The sequence below is a fragment of the Equus asinus genome, chromosome 4, assembly GCF_041296235.1.
Source record: "Equus asinus isolate D_3611 breed Donkey chromosome 4, EquAss-T2T_v2, whole genome shotgun sequence".
Lineage (NCBI taxonomy): Eukaryota > Metazoa > Chordata > Mammalia > Perissodactyla > Equidae > Equus > Equus asinus.
In genome coordinates, this window is record NC_091793.1 from 38,835,227 (window position 1) to 38,858,250 (window position 23,024).

The 23,024-nt window shown below is 38.8% G+C and overlaps 2 protein-coding genes across 4 annotated transcripts in view; one reads left to right on the top strand and one right to left on the bottom strand.

Annotated features, from left to right (window-relative positions):
* Positions 1-1,995: 1,995 nt before the first annotated feature.
* Positions 1,996-22,974, bottom strand: IKBIP (IKBKB interacting protein). 3 transcript variants are annotated; one of them, XM_070507131.1, is made up of 4 exons: positions 22,844-22,974; positions 22,236-22,454; positions 14,982-15,099; positions 1,996-3,048 (listed from the first exon to the last, which is right to left on the bottom strand). In XM_070507131.1, the coding sequence occupies exons 1-4, from the start codon at positions 22,924-22,926 to the stop codon at positions 2,293-2,295; spliced, it is 1,176 nt and encodes a 391-aa protein (XP_070363232.1). In that variant the 5' UTR covers positions 22,927-22,974; the 3' UTR covers positions 1,996-2,292. The 3 variants fall into 3 exon arrangements, with proteins under 3 accessions (XP_070363232.1, XP_014690487.1, XP_014690486.1); XM_014835001.3 differs by lacking the exon at positions 22,844-22,974 and having other exon boundaries at positions 22,236-22,411; XM_014835000.3 differs by lacking the exons at positions 1,996-3,048; positions 22,844-22,974 and adding an exon at positions 7,977-10,953 and having other exon boundaries at positions 22,236-22,411.
* Positions 21,912-23,024, top strand: part of APAF1 (apoptotic peptidase activating factor 1) — a 75,376-nt gene continuing 74,263 nt past the window's right edge. The window contains exon 1 of the mRNA XM_014834996.3: positions 21,912-22,051. The gene's annotated coding sequence lies outside the window, so the exon portion shown is untranslated. The remainder of the gene's footprint in view (positions 22,052-23,024) is intronic.

Genomic DNA, 23,024 nt, shown 5'->3' on the forward strand with positions numbered 1-23,024 from the left:
CTATAACCCAAGTGTCTGGACACTAGACAGAGGTGGAACAGAGACAGGTCAGAGGTGAGAGAACTGTTTTACCAGCAAGTTATATCCCATAGCCTTCCTTAAAAGGGAGATAGAGGTGACAAGGTGTGATAATTTTATGTATCACCTTGGCTGGGCCATGGTGCCTAGATATTTGGTCAAATGTTATTCTGGGTGTTTCTGTGAGGGTGTTTTTGGCTGAGATTAAAATTTAAATTGGTGGGGGGCCGGCCCGGTGGCGCAGCGGTTAAGTTCGCACGTTCCGCTTCTCAGCGGCCCGGGTTCACTGGTTCGGATCCCAGGTGCGGACATGGCACTGCTTGGCAGCCATGCTGTGGTAGGCGTCCCACGTATAAACTAGAGGAAGATGGGCACGGATGTTAGCTCAAAGCCAGGCTTCCTCAGCAAAAAGAGGAGGACTGACAGTAGTTAGCTGAGGGCTAATCTTCCTCCAAAAAAAAAAAAAAAAAAAATTTAAATTGGTGGATCTTGAGTAAAGCAGATAGCCCTCCATAATGTGTGTGGGCCTCATCCAATCAGTTGAAAACCTTAATAGAACAAAGACTGACCTCCCCTAAGCAAGAAGGAATTCTGCCAGCAGACAGCCTTTGGACTCGAACTGGAACATCAGCTATTCCCTGGGTCTCCAGTCTGACAAACCCACCCTGTAGATTTTGGACTTGTCTCCATAATCATATGAGCCAATGAGCACCAATTCTATAAAATAAATCTCTTTCTCTCTCCTCTCTCTCTCTCTCATATGTGTATACACACACACACGTATCCTATTTGGTCTGTTTCTCTGGAGGTTTTCTCAGAATACAGAAGGTTTTGGTAATAAGGGACTAAATTTTTCAAGTAAGACATGAATATATAAAGTATTTCCTCATCAATAGTTTGGAGAAAGCCAACCAAGTCAGAGGATGTAGCTAACTCTTCCATGGCAAAAACTCCACAGCATGGGGACAAGCCATTCTGGTATAAGAATTCATAAACTCTTATTTTTGAGGTAACCAGCTCTGTGCATCTCAATACCCTTCATGCTAGATGTTTGAAACGGGCTAATGCTGTGTGGGGTGTTTTTTTGCTTTTTTAGATTATTGTAACTTTTTTCAACAACTTTGTTAAGGAATACTGATGTACAATAAACTGCACATATTTAAAGAGTATAACTTGATGCATTGTGACACATGTAAATACCTGAGAAACCATCACCACAATAAAGATAATAAACATCTTCCCTCCTCAGGATTTCCGTGTGCCTCTTTATAATCTATACCTCCCTCCATCCCTGTCCCCAGGCAATCACTGATCTATTTTCTGCTCCTGTAGATTAGTTTGCATTTTCTAGAATTTTCTAGAATTGGAATTGCTAATGCTGTTTTAAATGTTAGAACCTCCTTCTTTGCTTTGGGTGCTTCTGGTCACATCATCACCACATGAACTGTGCTGCTTTGGGGAAGCCTCTATCAAGGGCCCCCCCCACCGAAAACCCTGCTCTAGATGCCACTTCCCTACCCCATTTTAGGTAACTTTCTCATTTTCCAAAGCCGAAAAGGACCCAGGAAGGCTCACACGATTCTTTTCCTGCAGCTCCCTGGCTGTGACCTTTCAGTTTCTCTTCCTCTACATGGATAATGAATGCTACAGCCCTGATCCTGATGGGCACTTCTCCAGTTAGGGCCCCAACCACACATAGTATGCTCTCTGGCACTCAGTGAGGGCAATTGGGATTCAGATCCTGTCCCATCTAGATTTCCCAGTACTGGCATGACAGATACTGCTTCTCCCCACTGTCTGAGTGTGTGTGTGTTAAGTATGTCCAGGGGATGCATAAAGCTCTTGTTATATAAAGTTGCAAGTATATGTTTTAGCATACTTATTTTTGAAAATCAAGTGCTTCAACCCTTTTAAAAATTTTATTTTTACTGTACAAAAGAGAATCAAATATAAAATGGTATTTACTCCAAAATTTCATTATTTATGACTTCTTGTTTTTTTTATAACATGACAGAGGTCCCATAGAAAAAAACGTTACTTTAGTCTAATCTAAAAAAATAAACTAATCCAGGGGCCAGCCCGGTGGCATAGCAGTTAAGTTCGTGCACTCTGCTTTGGTGGCCCGGGGCTCGCTAGTTCGGATCCTGGGCATGGACCTAGCACTGCTTATCAAGCCATGCTGTGGCAGGAATCCCACATATAAAATGGAGGAAGATGAGCACAGATGTTAGCTCAGGGCCAATCTTCCTCAAGACCCCCCCCCCCAAAAAAAATTTAATCCAGATCTGAAATGTGTGTGATTTCATCTTTTATATCCTTAATCTCAGCTCGGACTACTGTTAAATTAGATATCTTTTCATTTAAGACAGCAATTTCCTTCTCTCTTTGCAGTAAGTCCTTAACCAACCTGCCAATGCGTAGTGTTAAGTCATTTACCAATGGTTCCAAACGGGAAAAGTCCTTCTTTAGATTATACACCTTTGGTTTTAGATCATTTGCAAAAGTCACTGTCTTCAGAACCTTAGCTCTGTCACTTTCTAAGCTTAAAAACCGATCTGTATGCTTGTTGAAATCACTCTTTAGCTCAGAAAGTATCTTCTTAACAGAGATAATTCTTTGTGAATTTTCAGATGCTGTCTTTCGGAGCGTTGCTGTTCGGTCAATGCTACTTGAAAGAAGATCACCTATGTTTTTTACTGTACTTTTTTCTACTTTTTCTATTTTATTTTCTAGTTCTTGCACAGAATCTGTCAATGATGTTACATCAGTTATTAAACCTGAAATACGTCGCATGTCTGTTTTTACAGTTGTAATCTTGAGACCAACATCTTTTGCCATGGAAGTTGTACTTTGGTCTACTTTTGTAACATCTTGAGAGAGAGTTGTCAAATTGTTGTTCACTATGTCCTGTTTTTCACTTATCCTGTTGGACCAAGTTTTCACTTCATAAATTTCCTCCTGTAGACGCTTTAGACGAGCAATAATTTGAAAAGACTTCAGTTGTTCCATGATAGCTTCAGACTTCTTACACTATAAAAAAATGCAATACCACAATAATTAAATTGGTTAAAAGCTTAACATTTAAAATTCAACTTAAAGTTTAGGTGTTATTTTTAACTATAACTCAGTTACTGATCTTCTGGAAAGCATTTGGTAAAAGATGTATTAAGTGTGTCACTAATGAATAAGAAGGAAAACATTAAGGAAACTTCATAAAATGTTACAGGAAATGGCATTTTTCAGTTACTATTTTTGCTCCATCAGTCCTCTGAACGGTGGCAAAATGAGCTAAATAAGAGGCAGTGCTGTGTTTTTTCCACTTGCTGGAGAAGGGAGGAGGAAGCCTCCTCTAGATGAGCTTTGGCAAATTTGGGGGGTCAAAGAAGGCAACATAACTTCTGAAACAAAGTTTGTTTGTAGTTATAACGAGAGCTAGAATGAAGAGACCAAGGTCCAAGACTCTATGTGGACGTGTTTTATTGTCCTGTCACTTTTAAGAATAATTTTCTGGAGTATCTAACTATCCATGAGACCTTGAATAAACAGTAGTTTAGTAGAGAAGACAGACATGTAAAAACAAAACAACAAGCAAATAACTATCTCCAAGGTTCTAAAATTCCATGATTCCCAATACAAGTGGTTCTCAACTTCTGTATGTTTCAATGCCACCCTCCTTCCCCACCATCCATTGTATACTGCTATCTCCAAATTGTCGTTTTGGTTTAACTTGGTCACATTAGTTGATGAACATTTTGAGCCACACAAGTGCCTGGCAACATTTCAAGTTGTTCTTTTTGTTTTTGTCGGTGGTGGTGTGTGTGCGTGTTTATATAGCAGTTTTGGGGAAGTTGAATTATTTTACTGTATTTCCAATATTTGAAATTGTATTACATTGTGCCATCAGTTAATAAAATTAAGAGGGAAAGGGGAAAATTAAAATGCTTGTTACAGTGATAATATGGGTAAGTCTCATAAACAATACAAAATTGAAAATTAAAACAAATGTGCTCAAAGTCCATCTATGTTGTAACAAATAGCAGGATATCTTCCTTTCTCATGGTTGGATATATAAACGTATCCAAGTAATACACTGTATGCCTTAAATTTACACAATGTTACATGTCAAATATAGTCAACAACAAAAAAATAAAACAAAGATAGGAATTTTCAGGTGAGACTATTAAGCTTCAACAAGAAGATTAACAAGCTCAGTTAACCTTGTGGGATTATCTTGGTAACATTAACTTAATTTTATTTAATGCCGTGTGCTCAACTATGAAGAAAAAAATTAAAGAACAATGTAAACTATATTGTCAAAGCCTGTGTCGGAAGACAGACATACATTGTGATTACACTGAAAAAGGGAATCTCACTTCCAATATGTATGTAATCGTTTGACTTTTGCACATTTAACTTTGAGCTCGTTTTCTAGGAAAGCATTGTTTTAAAGTAGAGATTGTCTACAGCTTTCTACTGATAATCAAAACCATTTTGATTCAACAATATTTACTGTGCTAGTATGTGCTAGTATGATCAAGAACTGTCTCTGCTTTCTGGGAGTTTGTAATTTAGTTTGGGAAAGAAAATAATAAATGGATTTAAAATCCAGAAAAAACATGGAATAAAAAAGCAAATATGCAGACTGAAAAACATTTTTTACAAAATAAGATAAGCAGTTTAATCTAAAGACATCAAGTTTTTTCCAAAATGGCCATTTCTTCAATATTTTTTTTACGAATCACCCTTCTTAAATTACATTTGCTTAGTTTGCTCAGTTAACCTTTTGAGATTATTTTGGTAACATTGACTTAGTTTTATTTAATGCAAATAAAAATTTAATATGCTTGGAATATTATTTTTATGGCAGCTCAAAAAAGGAGCAGCTACAGAGTTGCAAAGAAATGACAAGCTGAAATGGGGCCGTAGAATAGTTAATTCAAAGCAGCAATAACCCCTCCTTGCCCCAGCACATAGGTTTGGCTTCAAAATATGTTTTGGGATTTTTCTCCTCAATAAGTTTATGCTACATTAGTTATCAGTGAGGAAGGTGACCCAAAATGTTCTTTGGTAGAGAAGTGAGATTGTGAAAATGTTACTGTGGGTATCACATTAAGCAATAGCCACAAATAGGAAGGAAATCAAGTAGTGATTGCAAAACCATGTTTTATTTAATTAATTAATTAATTTTTTTTGAGGAAAATTAGCCCTGAGCTAACTGCTGCCAATCCTCTTCTTTTCTCTGAAGAAGACTGGCCCTGAGCTAACATCCATGCCCATCTTCCTCTACTTTACATGTGGGACGCCTACCACAGCATGGCGTACCAAGCCGTGCCATGTCCACACCTGGGATCTGAACTGGCAAACCCGGGCCGCCAAAGCGGAATGTGCGCACTTAATCACTGTGCCACTGGGCCGGCCCCACCATGTTTTATTTTTAAGGGGAAAGTTTTGCAATTACGTGTATTTGCTGAAACAGAGACTCGCACAGGTGAAAGGAGATGGCTTACTTTTATCTATTTCATTACTAGGTTATCCTCTATTAATGTATCTATTCTAGTAGAGTAAACTTAGCTTCATAGAGTTACACAGTAAAGACACCTCAGAGAGAGCTAAGTTTATTCTTAGAAGGATCAGATCATTAAGAAGCTGCTAGTAAACCTCTGTGTTTCACTTGGTAGCTTATAAAGGCAATTTATCATGAACTTCTATTGATCTTCACTAAAATATAAACTCCATACAGTGTAGGGATAGTCTAGAAACTGTTTTACTGAATTATTTTTAAAAATTACCTACAGCTTGTTTATTTGCCTAGGACGGACAGAAGGATAGGAGACTGTATCAGTAGCTCAAAAGATTTACCCGGGTATTTGAATATTTAAGTTCCTATCACATATGCAAGGTATTAAGCTAGATGCTGTGCTGTGATGTTAAATACCGTCTCGATCTACAAGCATAACAACGTGGTTCAAGGGAATGATTTCTGGGTCCAATTGGCCTTCCAAAAACTTTAGGATCTTTGAATTATACTAAAGGATCTGGAAATTTTATTGATCTCTAAAATTTAAAAGCACTTAAAGCCAGAAGGGATCTTAGAGATTATTTGGTACAATTCCCTCATTTTACAAATTTAAAAACTGAGCCCCAAAATAAAGTGCCCAAGAACATATAGTTAGTGGCAAAGCCAAATTAGGATTCCAGTCTAGGGCTCTTTCTCCACTACTTTCCCACTCTTCCCTGAACATTTATTGATTCCTTCTTATGCCAAAGGCCCAAAACAAGTTTAGGTCACAGTTACAACTTTTGAGTGACTTATAGTCTAGTTTAAGGGTGACATGGTAGTAGACACATTTGGCTAAATTATAGCTTTTTGAATTCTCAAGATAGTTCTACTGACAGCAGATTTCTTGTGATTTTTTTCCTCCCCTAGTTGAACAGCAGCAGGTTGCACTGTATAGTGGGAGGTCAGTGGCCTCTGGAGTTGGACAGACACAGCAGCTTGATTAAGATTTTGGGGCCAGCCCTGTGGCGCAGCGGTTAAGTGCACATGTTCTGCTTCAGCAGCCCAGGTTCGCCGGTTCGGATCCTGGGTGTGGGCATGGCACCACTTGGCAAGCCATGCTGTGGTAGGCGTCCCACATGTAAAGCAGAGGAAGATGGTCATGGATGTTAGCTCAGGGCCAGTCTTCCTCAGCAAAAAGAGGAGGGTTGGCAGCAGATGTTAGCTCAGGGCTAATCTTCCTCAAAAAAAAAAAAAAAAAGATTTTGCTGAGCCTCAATTTCCTCATTTGTAAAATGGGTCTCATAGCTAGCAAAGCTGCAGTGAGACTTAGTGATACATCAAATGCCGAGCACAGTGACTGGGACATGGTAGGGACTCAGTGCATGGAGCTGTTAGGATGATGACATGAATGTAGACCTCCTAGCAGTGTCACAGAATAGGCTCCAAAATGTTAGTTCTCTCCTCCCCTGCTGCGTAAAGCTGGATGGAGCATTTTGATTTGTATTAAATTAATAGTTCATAGCTGAACTGAAACAAACTGATGCTGGGTAAATTTGCAGAGGCATTTTTTTTTTTTTTTTTTTGAGGAAGATCAGCCCTGAGCTAACTACTGCCAATCTTCCTCTTTTTGCTGAGGAAGACTGGCCCTGAGCTAACATCTATGCCCATCTTCCTCTGTTTTATACATGGGACGCCTACTACAGCAAGGCTTTTGCCAAGTGGTGCCATGTCCGCACCCGGGATCTGAACTGGCGAACCCCAGGCCACCAAGAATCAGAACGTGTGAACTTAACCGCTGTGCCACCAGGCCAGCACCAGGCTTTTTTCTTTTTCTTCTTATTCTCCCTAAAACCCCCAGGGCATAGTTGTACATTCTAGTTGGAAGTCCTTCTGGTTGTGCTATGTGGGACGCCACCCCAGCAAGCCCAATGAGCGTTGCCATGTCCATGCCCAGCACCCGAACCAGTGAAAGCCCAGGCCACGGAAGCAGAGCACACAACCCAACCACTCGGCCACTGGGCCGGCCCATGCAGAATTTTTGACAACTGTGCAAATATGAGGTAAATCTATAGAGAAAGGAGTTTTTTTTCCCCAACTGTTTGGTGAATTTACAGCATCATTATTTATAATGACCTCATATTAAGCTTTGCTCAAGATTATAGATTCATACAATGGTCTACAATTACAATGAGGTTAAAAATAATGCAATTAACTTTGTATTTTACAGTTTAGTTTTCTATGAAACATAAAGGCTAATAAATCAACATTTTTCATTTTCACAAAATATAAAAGTACACAATCAACAGGCTCTAATCATTAAGCAAAATTTAAGGCAATATTACTGTAAATATACTTTTAAACTTTACATCCAAAAGTTTAAAAAAAATTAGGTGTTTGTTTTAAAGAAGTGATTTATATGTGCTAAATTAAAAAAAAATGGACCCAGTACTCATAGAAATTAATTGATATAAATTTATTATCAACTACAAAGATACAAAAATGTGCTCTAAAATATGGTAATCTTCCTTAAAGGAAAGACTACAAATGTAACTTAATATTTGATACATAGGGAAGTTTTTGAAATGTCAAGTATCTGTGTTAAATAAATGAATGTAAGAAACAAAGACAGACAAATTAAGTATGTCTAAATCTCTCTAGTGGCAATGTTTTACAGGAAAACCCGAGTAAAGGAATATGTACATGTGCATACATGTGTTTATACATGTACTCAATAATTTTCTCATGAAATACTTGTAGAAGGGCAGTTTTTCTTTCCCTTGTAACTGTCACTACAGAGCACAGTGGCCACTCTGTTTCCATTTACTTTTTGTAACCGTTACTATGCTATATACAAGTTAACAATGATGTATCAAATCTGGTGATAGGCAAAAAAAAATAAACGAATAAAAGTGAAGAGTACAGGAGATCACATCTGCCCTGACAGGCCAGAGGTTGAAACAACAAACTTCCAGCTAACTTTATAGTCTATTTTATTAGCATGAAAATAAAAATAAACAAACACAATTTTGCCAGTGTACACAGACAAGAACTTAGACGTTCAGAAGTCAAGAAATTTAATGTTAAGATTTCAGAAATTAATGCTACGCTCCTTAATAGTAGCACTCTTCCAGGCTTATTTTTATGACTCATGGCTGTCTATCATAGGCCCTCCTAACCCCAAAGTAGAACTTGTTTGGGATTTTCCCAAAAAGTGTGCAAATTTACACAGTAAAACTACCTGACCACAACTACTTTTTGTAACTGTTTTCAAGTTCTTTGTGTTTAATTCTGCTGAAATTGCATTATAAAACTGGGACTACAGTTGGTTACTGACAAGAAGAAACAAATAAGAACACTACTTCCACATGCAGTTGACTCAGTTTTCAACACTAATCTCAGATGCTCCTGACACGAGTTTACCAACAAAAGTCTTATGTGCTCCTCCAACCCTGCTCATTTCTGATGATCATTATTGGAAAAATCTAGCTAGCCCTCCCCTTAATCTCACCTCAGCGTGTCCATGTCTTATTCCTTGTGACTCCATTATGTAATTTTGAGTAAAATAAAATCACTATGTGAAACAAGTTTGGTTGGGCAATTAGTTTGGGGACTCTTTAAAATAATAACATACTTTCAATTACCATCATTATCATCATTTCTCATTATACTGCTTTTTCCTCTTTAAAATAGGCCACAGGCTTATTGGTGTATTTTTCTTGAAGTAGAAGAATTTATCTGGAGATCATGTATCTAGCAAACTCAAGAGTGTGAAACACAGTTAGAACCTTCAAAAAAAAAAAAAGGAAGCCCAGGTATACAAAGATATTCCAAAAGTCCATCCTTCAAGGCACACATACTTAATTCATAGGAAAAGGCTTCAATACAAACATATTTACTCATTTGAAAATTCCTATCAGAATCTGTAACACAGTTTAGAACCTCACCAAAAAGTAAAAACGTTTCCCAGGCTCCAGAGTTTTCAAAAGTACATGTTAATTCATAGCAAAGCTCCCTAGGTTCTCCCTCAGGCATGTTAGCTCATATTTTAGACAAAATTCCTATGAACTTGGTTGTCTAGATTCTTAGCCTGAAGTAAATTAATGAAGAACTGGCTGAGGCAGGCATATTATCAACCAACCTGACAGTTAAGATCAGGTCAGTGGGTCACCTTTTCAGATGACAGAAAAGCTACAGGAAATAGACATAAAGTTTGAAAATAGCAAACAGGGGTCATTTAGTGAGGAGGTAAACACTCCTCAATAGCTCCTAGAGACATTAATACGTTTGGGTCCAATATCATAGGTAAAATTCATAATGATGTCCATTAATTATTAGAAAAAGATAAAAAAATATTAAGTATATTGTTTTAAAAAGAAGAATATATATTTTAGAAATATTTCTATTTAAAATGGATAAAATGAAATAAGTTTTATTGCTTAAAAAGAGAAGCTTTGATTATCTAGATAATCTGTTTGTGTGGACATCTCACTCATTTTCCAACAATGTAGGATAAGTGAAGCATATTAAAGTAACACAAAAGCATGGAAATAATCAATTTACATACAACAATATGCTTCATCAGAATAAATGTAGTGCATTTAAAAATCACTATCAACTCCTTTATTTTCTAGATTATATTCTTCTAAAGTTCCCTTTTCTCTTGTACCTGAATATACCATAAAATCATGAACTTTTCCTTTTAGAACATCCAGTTCATTTTGCATCTTTAATATGCTATTATCATACTGAATTCCTTCAAGAGTTTTCTGCATGTCCATTATTTCAGATACTGCTTTCAGCATATCATCTTCCATATTAAACATCTGAATAGTCAAGTCTTCCATTTTCTTTTCTGTCCCTATTAGATCCTGAGAGACTCTGAGGACAGAGCGAATAGCACTTTCAATTGTTGGCAAATGTGTCTTGCATTCTTCAACTTTGGGTTCGTAGTTGGAAAGTTTATTAGTCAGCTCTTCATCTTTGGCAAAGAGAGCATGCTGTTCCTCTTCTAACTTTTCAACTGCTTTTGTGTCAGAGCCTAGCTGCTCCTCTACTCGCAGAAGATCTTCTTCTTCTTGTCTTTTCACTGTTCTAATATTCCTTAATGTGCTGTCTTCCAAATCTTTTAGTCTTTCAGTGAGCAATTTTATTCCTTGTTCAGCCGAGTTAATTTGGACAGTAACTTGAGAACGTATGCGTTTTGATTCTGATTTGAAAACGTCTGTATTAACATTCATTTCTTCTAGGCTTCTCTTCCAGAAATCTGTAACATTCTGGAATTTCTCATTAAGGCTTTGCATCTTTTGAATAAGCATCTCTTCACTATTCTGAATGTCATGCATGATACTTTGGAGGCTGGACACTTCCTGCTCAAACTGGGTCACCAAAGACATGGATGATGTAGCTTCCTGCAGGATACTTTCAGTAGACTCAAGCTGCATTTATAACACAAAACAATTCCCAAGGCTACTTAATAACTTTTATATGAGGGAAACACACTCTAACAATCATGTGGCAAGTTCAAATTCTGAAGATGTCTAAAATATCCAAGTATATAAGAATCATACTGACAAAAACAATTATTACTTTAATAGTTGTCAAAATATTTTTAAAAATTTAATAGATTAGTGCTATGGTAGAAAAAAATATACACTTGAGTTTACAGTCCTAAATATTTGCAGATTTTTATGGAGGGATAGTCAAGAGAAAAATAATGTTACAGAAGTTTGAAGCAGATCACATTTCCCTCTTTTTTCCACTCCGATGGAAAGCAACTTAGTTGTAATTTTTATGGTTATTTGGCTTTTTTATAAACTGCAACTTAGTTATAAAATTTGTTAACTTTCCTAAATCCTATGGTTCTGGAAGTTTCTGCCTGAGAAAAAAATTTGTTGACTGACCTCTTGTAGAGAAGGTACCAGAATCAGATCTTACAGATATCACAAAGGCAAAACTGAGACAACTAATGTCAAATGGGAAAGTGTTCTAAGTATCTGTAAATTACGGTAAACTCCTGGCATCTCCTATAATATGTGTCCAGAATGTAGAAGAGCCAGGTCGTGGACCTCTTTTGGTCTACACTCACACATAGATGATATAACCTTACAGAATATAGGAAGGCATAGAAATGATCATTAATTTATCAAATGTTTGCAGCATTGTGTTGAAGACATAATACTGTACAAGACATACTTCTACCCTTAAGTAGCTTAGTTTAACTGGGGAGAAAGCCAAGTCTATATGAGCTATGACAGGGGAAGAGCTATAGAAGCATTTAGGTAGGGCACCCAAACTAGATTTTGATGATCAAGGAAAATATTTCAGAAGTATTATCTAATATCTGCTTCCAGTTACTTCCTTTCTAAATCATTCTAACACCATAGCCAGATTAAGCTTTTAAAAATTGCTACACAGACCCACAACTAAAATATACAACCTTGTACTGGGGGGATTTGGCGAGAAAAAAGCATGAAAAAACAAAAAGAAGATTGGCAACAGTTGTTAGCTCAGGTGCCAATCTTAAAAAAAAAAACTGCTATGCACACCATGGTACAACATTAAAAAACCCACAATGTTTCCTAATACTTCTAGGGTAAAGTCCTAAATTCCATAACCTCTCTCTATGCTATTTTTCCCTCCTCTTTGCTTAGTTAAGTTGTGTTCTTCCTTCAAGGCTCAGACCAGATTTCAGCTCCTCAGTGCGGCATTCTTCCACAGCCTGAGCCGTGACAGCCTGAACTCCTGTAGCACCTATTGTATTATGTTTTTGCCAACTATTTGGTACTTAGCATATATAATTCAAGAATTCTTGAGTGTTCACTCTGTGCCAGACCTTGTGCTAGACAGACAGAAAATATAGATATAGTACAGCCCCTGACTTCACAACTTGATAGGGGAGATAGTGCTTTGAATCTTTTACATCATATATTCTAGAGTCCCATAAGATTTATTGAGTGTCTTCTGTTCCATTATTAGGCACTAGGTATGCAGAGATAAAAAACACAATGTTTGTCCTAAAGAGCAGTAAAGGAGACAAGCAAATTAATAACAAAAAATCACAATAGATTATGGTTTGTATCACGACAGAATTAGCATGGGGAGAATGTATGCTTAGAGGAGAAATCAGAAGTCTGGAGGGCAGTGAAGAAAGGCTTAGAAGAGACTCTGAAATCTGACTCTTTAACAGATGATGAATTACCCTGGGGAAGATATGAGAGCTTCTATGTTCCCTAGGGGAAGAGATTATGTTTTATGCCTTGTTGTAGTCCCCATATCTCAGGGTATAAAGAACATGTTTGTTGATGTTTAGGAAGAAGAATGGCTATAAACCTTCTGGGCCCACCTCAATCAACACCTAAAGCAGTTCCAAGTGATAGCTGGGAACAACATGTGAGTCCTGACTAATAGAATAAGACCACTCTGAAATCTTGTTTAAAAATTATTTTCAATGTATATGTGTAGCCATAATACAACTTCCTTTAAAAACCAATTCTGAGAAATACTTGTACACTGGTAATACCGTTAGATTTAGTTGTCTTATTTGCAGCATTCTGAAGAGGCAAGCTTATCTGCACCTAAGGTCACGTCCTTTGGAGGCTGTTCAGTAGAGCATCATTTTAATCTGGAGGCAGTATACCCCAGTAGACCACAAGTATAAGATCACCTTTTCAGGATAATAAGGTCTCAAGATTTAATCTGCCAATATATAGCGACTAGTATACCACAACAGCTAGCATTTTTGGGCTACCAATATATTCTACCAGTTTTTCATTTTTTAAAGAGCTAATACCTTAACTTTATTACTGCTTGAAAACTTTCAAACACTTTTGCATAGATATTGTATCTCATCTGATCTTTATAGAAATCTTGTTATTCTCATTTAATAAATGATGAAATAGAGGCCAAGAGAAGTTAAAGTAATTTTTCAAGGTCATACGGTTGTGATGAGAGCCCACTTGTAGATGTTTTCCCCTCCTACTGAGTTAGGCTGGCCTTTGGGGGCAGCTTTGTGAAAAGGCAGCTATTGTTAAACTATTCCTAGGGCAGGCTGGGAGAGAAAGAGCTATGCAAAGACTGAACATTTCTTGGATCCTACGATGATATTTTAAAAATATGCTTCAAAAAGAATTTTAATGGCTACCAAATTTTTCATTTAAAAAAGAAATCTTTCTTCAAAATTTGTTTTTAATAGCACGTATGTATAGGAAGTTTCTATCTCCTGGTATGTTTTCTATCATTATGCTTTTTCTGATTAGAGGGCCCCTCAACAACTATAACCAGATTCCAGCTTGAGCCCTAGGTTAAAATACCAACTCTTGCAGCTTGTTCCCAGAGGTAGCTAAACTCACCCTCCACGAAATCCTCTGGCATGGGTGGGAGATGCATAATTTTCACCCGTGGTTTTTCTCTTCTTTTTTTAAAGATTTTATCTTTTTCCTTTTTCTCCCCAAAGCCCCCGGTACATAGTTGTATATTCTTTGTTGTGGGTCCTTCTAGTTGTGGCATGTGGGATGCTGCCTCAGCATGGTTTGATGAGCAGTGCCACGTCCGCGCCCAGGATTCAAACCAACGAAACACTGGGCCGCCTGCAGCGGAGTGTGCGAACTTAACCAATCGGCCACGGTGGGCCAGCCCCTGGTTTTTCTCTTCTGAGCGATTATATGCTCATCCTGTGCATGAGGCTGTAAGAACTTAGACACTCTGTTTCATTTCTGTCTACTTTTATAACATCTTTGCTTACCTCGGTGCCAAGCACAAGTCCTTGTCTACCTTAGGACACAAGTAAAGATTTAGTGAATGAATAAATGAACAAACAAGGCATGTTTCCCAATGACAGCTTGGTCCCTGGTAGCCAGACTAGGCCCACAGGATGCCTTACTGATTGTAGCTGACCCTCTCCTGAGAAGCGAGGTAGATAAAAATTCTTTAATCTGTCTCACATTTCTAAGAATCACAGTAATAATGCATCTGCATTTGCAGGTTGAAGAAACACAATATAAACGTGGATTTTAGTTTTCATTTGGCTACAAAATCTACTTATTTTTAGGTTAGTTTTTCTTATATGCATATGTATATATGCTTACCAAGTGGAGAGTAAAGAAAGAAAAACTGACGGATCTTTGCCCAAGTGCTGTTTCTATTCTAACTTTATACCTGAAGATTAACTGTATTTTCAGTGCTCTAGATACTTGACATTTAAATACAAAATTGCGGTCACATCAATATGAGCATATGGTTCTTTTTAAACAATAACGTTTGTTATATAAAAAAATCCTGTCCTTTCAGAATATAATCTAAGTCTAAACTGGATTGAAGGGAGAACGTGAAGAGGTTGGAAGACTAGTGAGAGTTAAAATAGTAATGGTCTACAAGGCAGGAAAAAAGAATTTATAAACGAGGTAAAAGGGTGGGAGTGGAGAAGAAAAATGGGAAAATCTCCCCAAATAAGCCAATTAATAATTACCTTTTCTGAGATTAAACTGATTTTACTTTGAAGCCCTTGGAATTCATTGGCTTCTATTTTCAGTAACTGGTATTGGTTTTCCACCTTTGCAAACTTTTCTGACTGCTGAAATACAAACCTGGAAAAGAAAGAAAAAATCACTACCTCCTAATTCATATCCATTTAAGTCTGAATTTTCAAGGATTATTTTACACCCACTTCTGGTAGGAACAACATGAATTGTGGTACAGGTAGTGGCAGCTTTTATTAGTTTATTTCAACAAACATTTAGAAAGCCTGCTATGTGGTAGTTACTGGTTTAAGTGTACTACTCAAGCATAGATGAGTGAAACTCTGCCCCTGTTCACACTCACAATCCTGTGAGCGAGACGGTGTGATATCTGTAACAGAGTATGCACGAGAAATATTGTGGAGGAAGAAATGATGAATTATTTAGAGCAAGATATGTGATCTCTACTATTTTTCTTAAGGCCGTATTTGGGCAATATCTAGAAAATTAATTTTTTTACACTGAAATGCAGAAGCAAGAGTTATTTATATAAAAATTTTTTAAATTAAAATGTAGGAGAGGAGAAAAAAGCAGTGGAGTGGAACGAAAGAAATGGGTGATGATTAGAAGTTGCAAAATAACAGAAGTCAAAACTGAAAACAGGAGTCAGTCATTGTCAAAGTGACAAGAGAACACATTAGCAGTGCAAGGTGCATAATACATACAAAAATACAAGTCATATTGGTGTACTTCAGGTACCATTCTAAAATTGGAGTTTGTTCTTCATCTGGTAAATCGTAAAGGGTAGAAGCCTAAAAAAGTTATCCTAATCTTAAAAACAATAAATGGACTTTTGCTTGTATACGACTTGGAATGAGCAAGCACAAAAGAAATGCTTTGGATCTGATACCATTTTGGTTAATCTACTCTGATTCAATTCTTTGGGCTCAGAAAAAGCAGCTGAAATTCTTTGTACATTTACTGAGTCATCAAAAAGCAGTGGAGCAGAACCATATGAAATGAGTGCCTAAATCAGAGTACATAGACCAGTGGGTCAAAAGCTTTGCTGCATATTGGAGACACCCGGCAGCTTTAAGAAAGTCTGATGCCTGGGTCCCACCCATGGAAATTATGACTTAATTGGTTTGTGATGCGACTTGGATATTGTAAATTTTATTTTTGTTTTGCTTTGTTTTTGTGAGGAAGACTGACCCTGAGTTAACATCTGTTGCTAATCTTCCTCTTTTTTTTTTTTTTTGCTTGAGGAAGATTGTCACTGAGCTAACATCTGTGGCAATCTTCCTCTATTTTATGTGGGATGCCACCACAACATGGCTTGATGAGCAGTGCTAGGTCCAAGCCCGGGATCCAACCTGTGAACCCCGGGCTGCCAAAGTGGAGAGTGCAAACTTAACCACAAGGATATTGTAAATTTTAAAAGCTCCCTAGGTTACCTGGGGATCTCAGCAAAGCTGAGAACCACTAATTGACACTGTTTTGTGAAACTGACTTCTATTAAAAGTCAAATACTTAAAAATTCCAAAACTCAATGGAGAGGTGAAAGACTTCTGCACTTTGCATTACTGCAAAGGTGGTGATGTTTCAAGCTCATAAATGTCATCATTAGGCTAGATGGTGCTACAAAACTGCCCAAAGCTAAAATAGATTTTCAGCTTTTTAAACATATGTTGGATGAAATAAATTTCTTTTGATGATGGCTAATGTCTATCCTATGAGATAACACTGAATTGACTAAGCCGAGGTTACACAATTAGTACAGATTGAGTTTTCTTCTGTGTGCTAACAGGAATTTTTAAACAAAACTTCCGGTTATCAGAAAATGCCATTATTCCAATTTTCAAAGATGGATGTGTAGACAATTCTTTTTTGATTCACTGTTTCATTCTTTGCTTTTAAGAGGTTCTTTTCGTAGTATAGGCTTACCTGAGACTAGGAGACAGAGACCAAGGATAGAGATAGCTCTAAAGAAAGTCTAATATCAGGAACTAGTTTTATCATCCATTTCTCCACAGTGTTACCTCATGAGTTTATTCTATAAATCAGTGTGTTTATTTAGAATAAACTCGTTATTATAAAAGAGACTTTTTGTGAAGGTTGATCCACTACAACAATACATTATAGGACTTTTCATTTTATTAAATGTTTTTCTTTTTGAGGAAGATCAGCCCTGAGCTAACATCTGCCGCCAATCCTTCTCTTTTTGCTGAGGAAGACTGGCCCTGAGCTAACATCCGTGCCCATCTTCCTCTACTCTACATGTGGGATGCCTGCCACAGCATGACTCAATGAGCAGTGCCATGTCCCCACCCAGGATCCAAACCGGCGGACCTCAGGCTGCTGAAGCAGAACGTGCGAACCCAACCAGTGCACCCCCGGGCTGGCCCCTTATTAAATATTTTTAACGCTGTATCTCTGCCTTCTCTTCAAAATTCAAATATTAAGCAAAAGCTTGAAGAAAACGGTGTCATGTTAGTGGAAATATAACCTCTAATGATAATTTGCAGGATTTTTCATGGTTAGCTTCTCACCAAAATAAAAAAAATAAAAGATTCACCATTGTTACATACGAATAGTGCATATAAGAAAAAACAAACATCAAGTTGACACTGCTAGTAATGAGAAAAATGAAAAGTGGTTTGTACAATGCTGAGTTAAAACACATTTGTTTCCTTTTTTCACTTAGATGTGCCAGACACATTCTAAGTGCTTATAAATGTTTATAAAACATTAACTCATTTAAGGAAGAGATGATTTTCTAGAAGCCAAAAATGGTATGCTGAGAGAAGACGGCTTCAATTCTGAAAAAGTAATTTTTGAAACTGGCATCCAGATTAGTGCCCAAGGTGCTTTGTTTCCTTTTTTTTTTTTTTAAAGATTGGCACCTGAGCTAACATCTGCTGCCAATCCTCTTTTTTTTTCTTCTTCTTCTCCTCCCCAAAGCCCCCCAGCACATAGTTATATATTCTTGTTGTAGGTTGCCGCCTCAGCATGGCCTGATCAGCAGTGCTAGGTCCACACCCAGGATCCGAACCAGTGAAACAGTGGGCTGCGGAATTAGAGTGTGCAAACTTAACCACTTGGCCATGGGCCGGCCTGCTTTGTTTCCTTTTTATGAACCAGAGGTACACTCTAACAGGAACAGTTCAAGGCCTCCTTACTCTCTATCTTCCCTAGTCTAGATGAGACAAACAATTAGGGTCTGCTAAGGGCTACAGCTTCTAGTAGAAAAAAGAAAAGGACTACAAATAGTTCTAGAGCAGGGATTTCTATTTCTAGGGTCTTGGCCTCTCTTTGGATTAATATAAAAGGGAGGCAGCACATCATACTGGTTAAGTGTGGAGCTGGGCAACTTTGGCTCTGCCATTTACTAGCTGTATAACCACGTTGGGCAAGTTATTTAATTTATCTTTGCTATAGTTTCCTCATCTGTAAAATGGGGACACCACTACTTAGTTCACATGGCTGCCGTAGAGATTAAACGGGTTTTTAATTATAAAGCTCCTAGACAGTGCCTACAGCGTAACACACCAACGATTCTCTGTAAGTACCTGGCCTTTTCGACTGCTTCGTGCAGCTGCTTTTCCATCCCTCTGACAAGCCTAGAGTGGTATAAAAGATTAGGGCTCCTCCCTTATACTTGCACTTGATAGAAGCCCCAGGTCTGTCTCCCTTTGAAACCAGGGCTGGGTTTATAGCAAATGAAGGATGGAATGGAACGGATGGATGAGACCACTGACAGGAAGAGAAGCACTCTCTTACCCTGTTTCTGGGCCTCTTCTCACTCTCATATAGGTAAAGGCCTTGAAGGTATTGACGTAGGAGAAAGGGAGCTGGGTTAACTGGCTACCTTAGTGTAGGACTTAGAAAAGGTATCTTTCTGACTCCTTCAAAATCCATCACTACAGACCTCAGTCTATGTGAGTCTACAGACCTCACATAGATTCAGGGCCCTGTAGGATTAAACAGCGTGCATTTCCTCGGAGTGTTGCCTCTGCAGAGCTCCTTTAGGAAGCTTAGGTGATGGCAGACAGCTCATTGAGGATTTATAAATACAGAATTTTCTCTGGCTGTCTCAACTTGATAATGAAAAAGAGGCAAATAACCAAAGAAAACTGTTATTATGGACCTTCTGCAAGAAATGGAATTCCAGGGCCGCTACTACGGTCAGTACCCATTTGGCCCTGTGTTTCACACTTTCAGCACAATACTGAATGTTCAGGAAAACAGTGACCATATTCTGTTTTTAAAAAGCAGGGTGTTTAAAGGATAACCCTGTCTTTCACACAAAGCTCCACTAACAACAAGCTGGAAAATGGGGTTAACCAAGATTTTGCTGTATAATTTATAGAGAAAGTTGTACTAGATAGATGATAGAGGGAAAAACGTGAATTATTGTTTAAAGAGCTTTTGACTTCTTATACATAATTGTCACAAATGTTATGAAAAACTTTTATAAAGGCAATTTAAAAATCTGTTGAAATTTCCAAAAGAAACTTAAATTTTCACAACAGAACTTCCAGTTGACTAAATTTCCATGTACTGTAATTAAATAAGCTTGTAAGGTTTTGTGTGTTATTTAGTGACTTCACAACTTTCAAACTTTTTAAAGCATAATTTCTTCAATCGTCTTATCTGAAAATTTGCCTTAAGTTTACAAATGAGGTATGCAAATTATAACACTCAAGCCATATAATTTTGGGCAACGGTATCACTAGTGTCTTGTTAAGCTGACATAGGATGATATATCAGGACTTTAACAGGGAGAAAATGTTAGAATATAGCACTTTTTTATTTTATTTTTCTGGAGAGGAAGATTGGCCCTGAGTTAACATCTGTTGCCAATCTTCCTGTTTGCTTAAGATAGTTGCAGAGCTAACATCTGTGCCCATCTTCCTCTACTTCGTATGTGGGATGCCACCACAGCATGGCTTGATGTGCAGTGTGTAGGTCCACACTTGGGATCCAAAACCAACTTTTGTTATGCATTATCTCTGTTTACTTTTCAAACAAGGATCCAAAGACTAAATGTCTGAAGACACATATAATGATGTCTTGAAATCCTCCTTGGGCAGTGAAGGATGTAAACTTTCCCCCTCGACCTAATCAGACAAAGTGTGAGAGGATGGATAAGCTGTGTTTAGGAGTATACAGATAGCACATATATTCGCTGTTGTATTTTAACCATCAGGACAGTGTTAGTACAGTAAGCATTCAATAAAGATTTGCTAGACCCACTTTTCGATGCTGAAGTATGTGTTCTAGTGGTAAAGATTGCAATGGCTTTCTTATAATTCCAGTGTGCTTTTAAGTATTTTGAGATGCCAAACGTTTGTTTTTTATTTGGAAAATGCTTGCAAATGTCTTCCCAGAATAATTTCTTATTCCTAAATTTACCATGAATAAATAATTTGCTATAAACAGCAACCAAAGTACTTATACTTCAACTCTTACGGCAAAAGATTTCACAAGAGCAATTAACAGTCAACTATTTTAAGAACAATCATATAATCTGTCCATTTTAGGAATAATCTTTGAGCACTGTTTCATGATTTTGCAGACACAGTTCAAATAAAATCTTCCTAATGAATGTAACTTGTTTCTTTACTGTAGGCACTTAACAGTAAATTCCTAAGCTGAAGTGTCTGCTTTTCAAGAGTTTTTTCCTTTATACATTCCTATTAGTGTGTTTTCCCACGGACTAACAAAATTATTGAAAAGCTCAACATTTTGTGATGTAATTTATCTCACATGAATATGTATTTTTGGATAATTAATGAGAATAAATACAGTAACTAAAATCAGTTGTATTAGGCTTCAGAGAGAAGCAACATACATCTTTTAGCCTACTAAATTCTATTACTGAATAACTTTCCCAACACAAAATGGGTTTTTTATTTACCTAAAGGTCATGCATTTTAAGACACAAGAATAGTTTATTTAACAGTAAATCCAGTACATTTATTCTTTTAAGATCAAAGTAATAATGTCCCATAAATAAAAATACCATATTAGTAAAATAAACAATTTATCTTTTTTTGAAGAGAATATTTAACAATCAACATTTCACTTTATTGTAACAAATCTTTTATTAACTTCGACTCAGAATGAGTCAGCAGTAAAGCAGAATTTCAAATTTACGAACATAGGGGGCCGGCCCATGGCCAAGCGGTTAAGTTCCGAGGCTCCACTTCTGCGGCCCAGGGTTTCGCCAGTTCAAATCCTGGGCACCAACATGGCACGGCTCATGAGGCCATGCTGAGGCGGCGTCCCATATGCCACAACTAGATGGACCCACAACTAAAAATACACAACTATGTACTGGGGGGCTTTGGGGAGAAAAAGGAAAAATAAAATCTTTAAAATTTACGAACATCAAAAATGTTCTAAACTAGAGGATGTCCAGGGTGCCTTCTAGAATACCATTACTCTTGAAGATGAATAACCATCTTCTAAATACTTTAAAAATAGGTAAAAAATGGAGGGGCATTCTAATTTACAGCGTCAGTCTTACTATTAAAATGAAATAGTTATTCCTAAAGAAAACGATTGGGGAAAATGAAATTAATAAGTTGGTTTTAAGTTTATTCCTAATATTCATTTGTCCTATCATACCAATATATCACTATTCGCTTGGTGTAAAAGCTATAAAAGTCTAGTTTTAGGTGAACACAAGTGCTATATACTTTTGTAGCTTTATAGTACTAAAGTCAAATCTGTAACTTAGGAATAGATTTTCAATTCAGAACGCATGCACATTGATCAAAATATGAGAAATCCTCCAAACTTTGATATTATCATGAACGTCTGTGGCTTTGAGATCATAGGGAATTCTTGTAAGGTTGCAAACTTTCCTATTAGGCATTCACAGGGTGGGGCGGGGCGGGGCAAATTTGTCCCGACAAACGCACAGCAGACAGGAAGTAACGGGTTAGAGAAACATGAAAGCTCCTGACGTGTAGCAGGCGCTAAATAAAATTTGGCTGAATCCGCCTCGCCTAAAGGCTGACTCCTCCCCAAACCTTAGCCTCAATTCCAGTTGAGCGATCCCGGCACGACACTAGTAAGTAGGAAAAAGGAGTTACAAGAAACGAGCGAAAGGAAAGAAAAAGTTGGGCTGTCCTTTCTTTGGGGTCGAGGGAGCGGAACAGAAGTCCCAAGTCTCGGGGTTGGAGGTTACCGGATGCTGAGTCGGGTGGGGCCGGAGCCCTGAAGAGCGGGGCGACCAGCGGAGGACGGACACTTACCAGGCCAGGCCCAGGCACGTCCCCAGAGAGAGCAGGCTCAGGCCGGTCCGGGGGTCCGCCCAGCCCCCGCCTCCAGCACATCGGGCCTCGGGGCTCTTCCCGCCCTCGCTCCGCTTCCCGGGCTCCGCGGGGGCTCCCTTAGGCCCCGACTTCTTCCGGCTCTTCACCTCCGACATGTTGGAGGTCCCGAGGACGACAAACCCAGGCCGCCTCTTCACCCTGGGGGATCGGGACGTGGCCGCCTGAGCTCCGCCGGCAGTCTCGGCGGTGACCGCGCCCCCTCTCGGATTTGGCGCCGCCCGGAAACCAGTCCCCTCCCTCTGCCGGCCATCCTCGCTGCTTCACAGCGCATCCCAGCCACCCGCCTGCTAAGTCCTCCAGCTGAGGCGGACAGGAGGCCTACCTCCGCCCGTCTCTGCGCTAACGCTGCAAACCTGAGGAAATCATAGCTGCCGGGCGCGAGCTGGCCGCCAGGACGCGCGGGGGCGGGGCGGAGCCGCTCGCGCCACGTCGAGCGCGCCGCCGCCGCGGGCCTCCCTTCCTTGGGACGCGGCGCGCCCCTGTGGCTTAGCCACGCCCCCGCTGCGGGGTCCTGCGGGGGGCGCTACCTGTGCGCGCGTGGGCACCAGCTGGAGCGGGTGCGCGCGCGGCGGCGTGCGCCCCGAGGGGCTCGGCGCGTGTTTATTTGCATGCGCGGGCGTGCACTGCTCGGACTGGGCGGGCCCAGCGGGGTTTGACTGCTCTGTGGGACTGGGGCGGAGAGGAGGCGGTATTAAGTGGACGCGGGTG

Coding starts and splice junctions, on each gene's coding strand:
- IKBIP (XM_070507131.1), bottom strand. CDS start 22,926: ATGCAAATAAACACGCGCCGAGCCCCTCGGGGCGCACGCCGCCGCGCG. Junction 15,100..22,235: donor ACGTGCCTGGGCCTGGCCTG/GTAAGTGTCCGT, acceptor TTTCTTTTCCAG/GTTTGTATTTCAGCAGTCAG. Junction 3,049..14,981: donor TCAGTTTAATCTCAGAAAAG/GTAATTATTAAT, acceptor ATTTTTTTATAG/TGTAAGAAGTCTGAAGCTAT.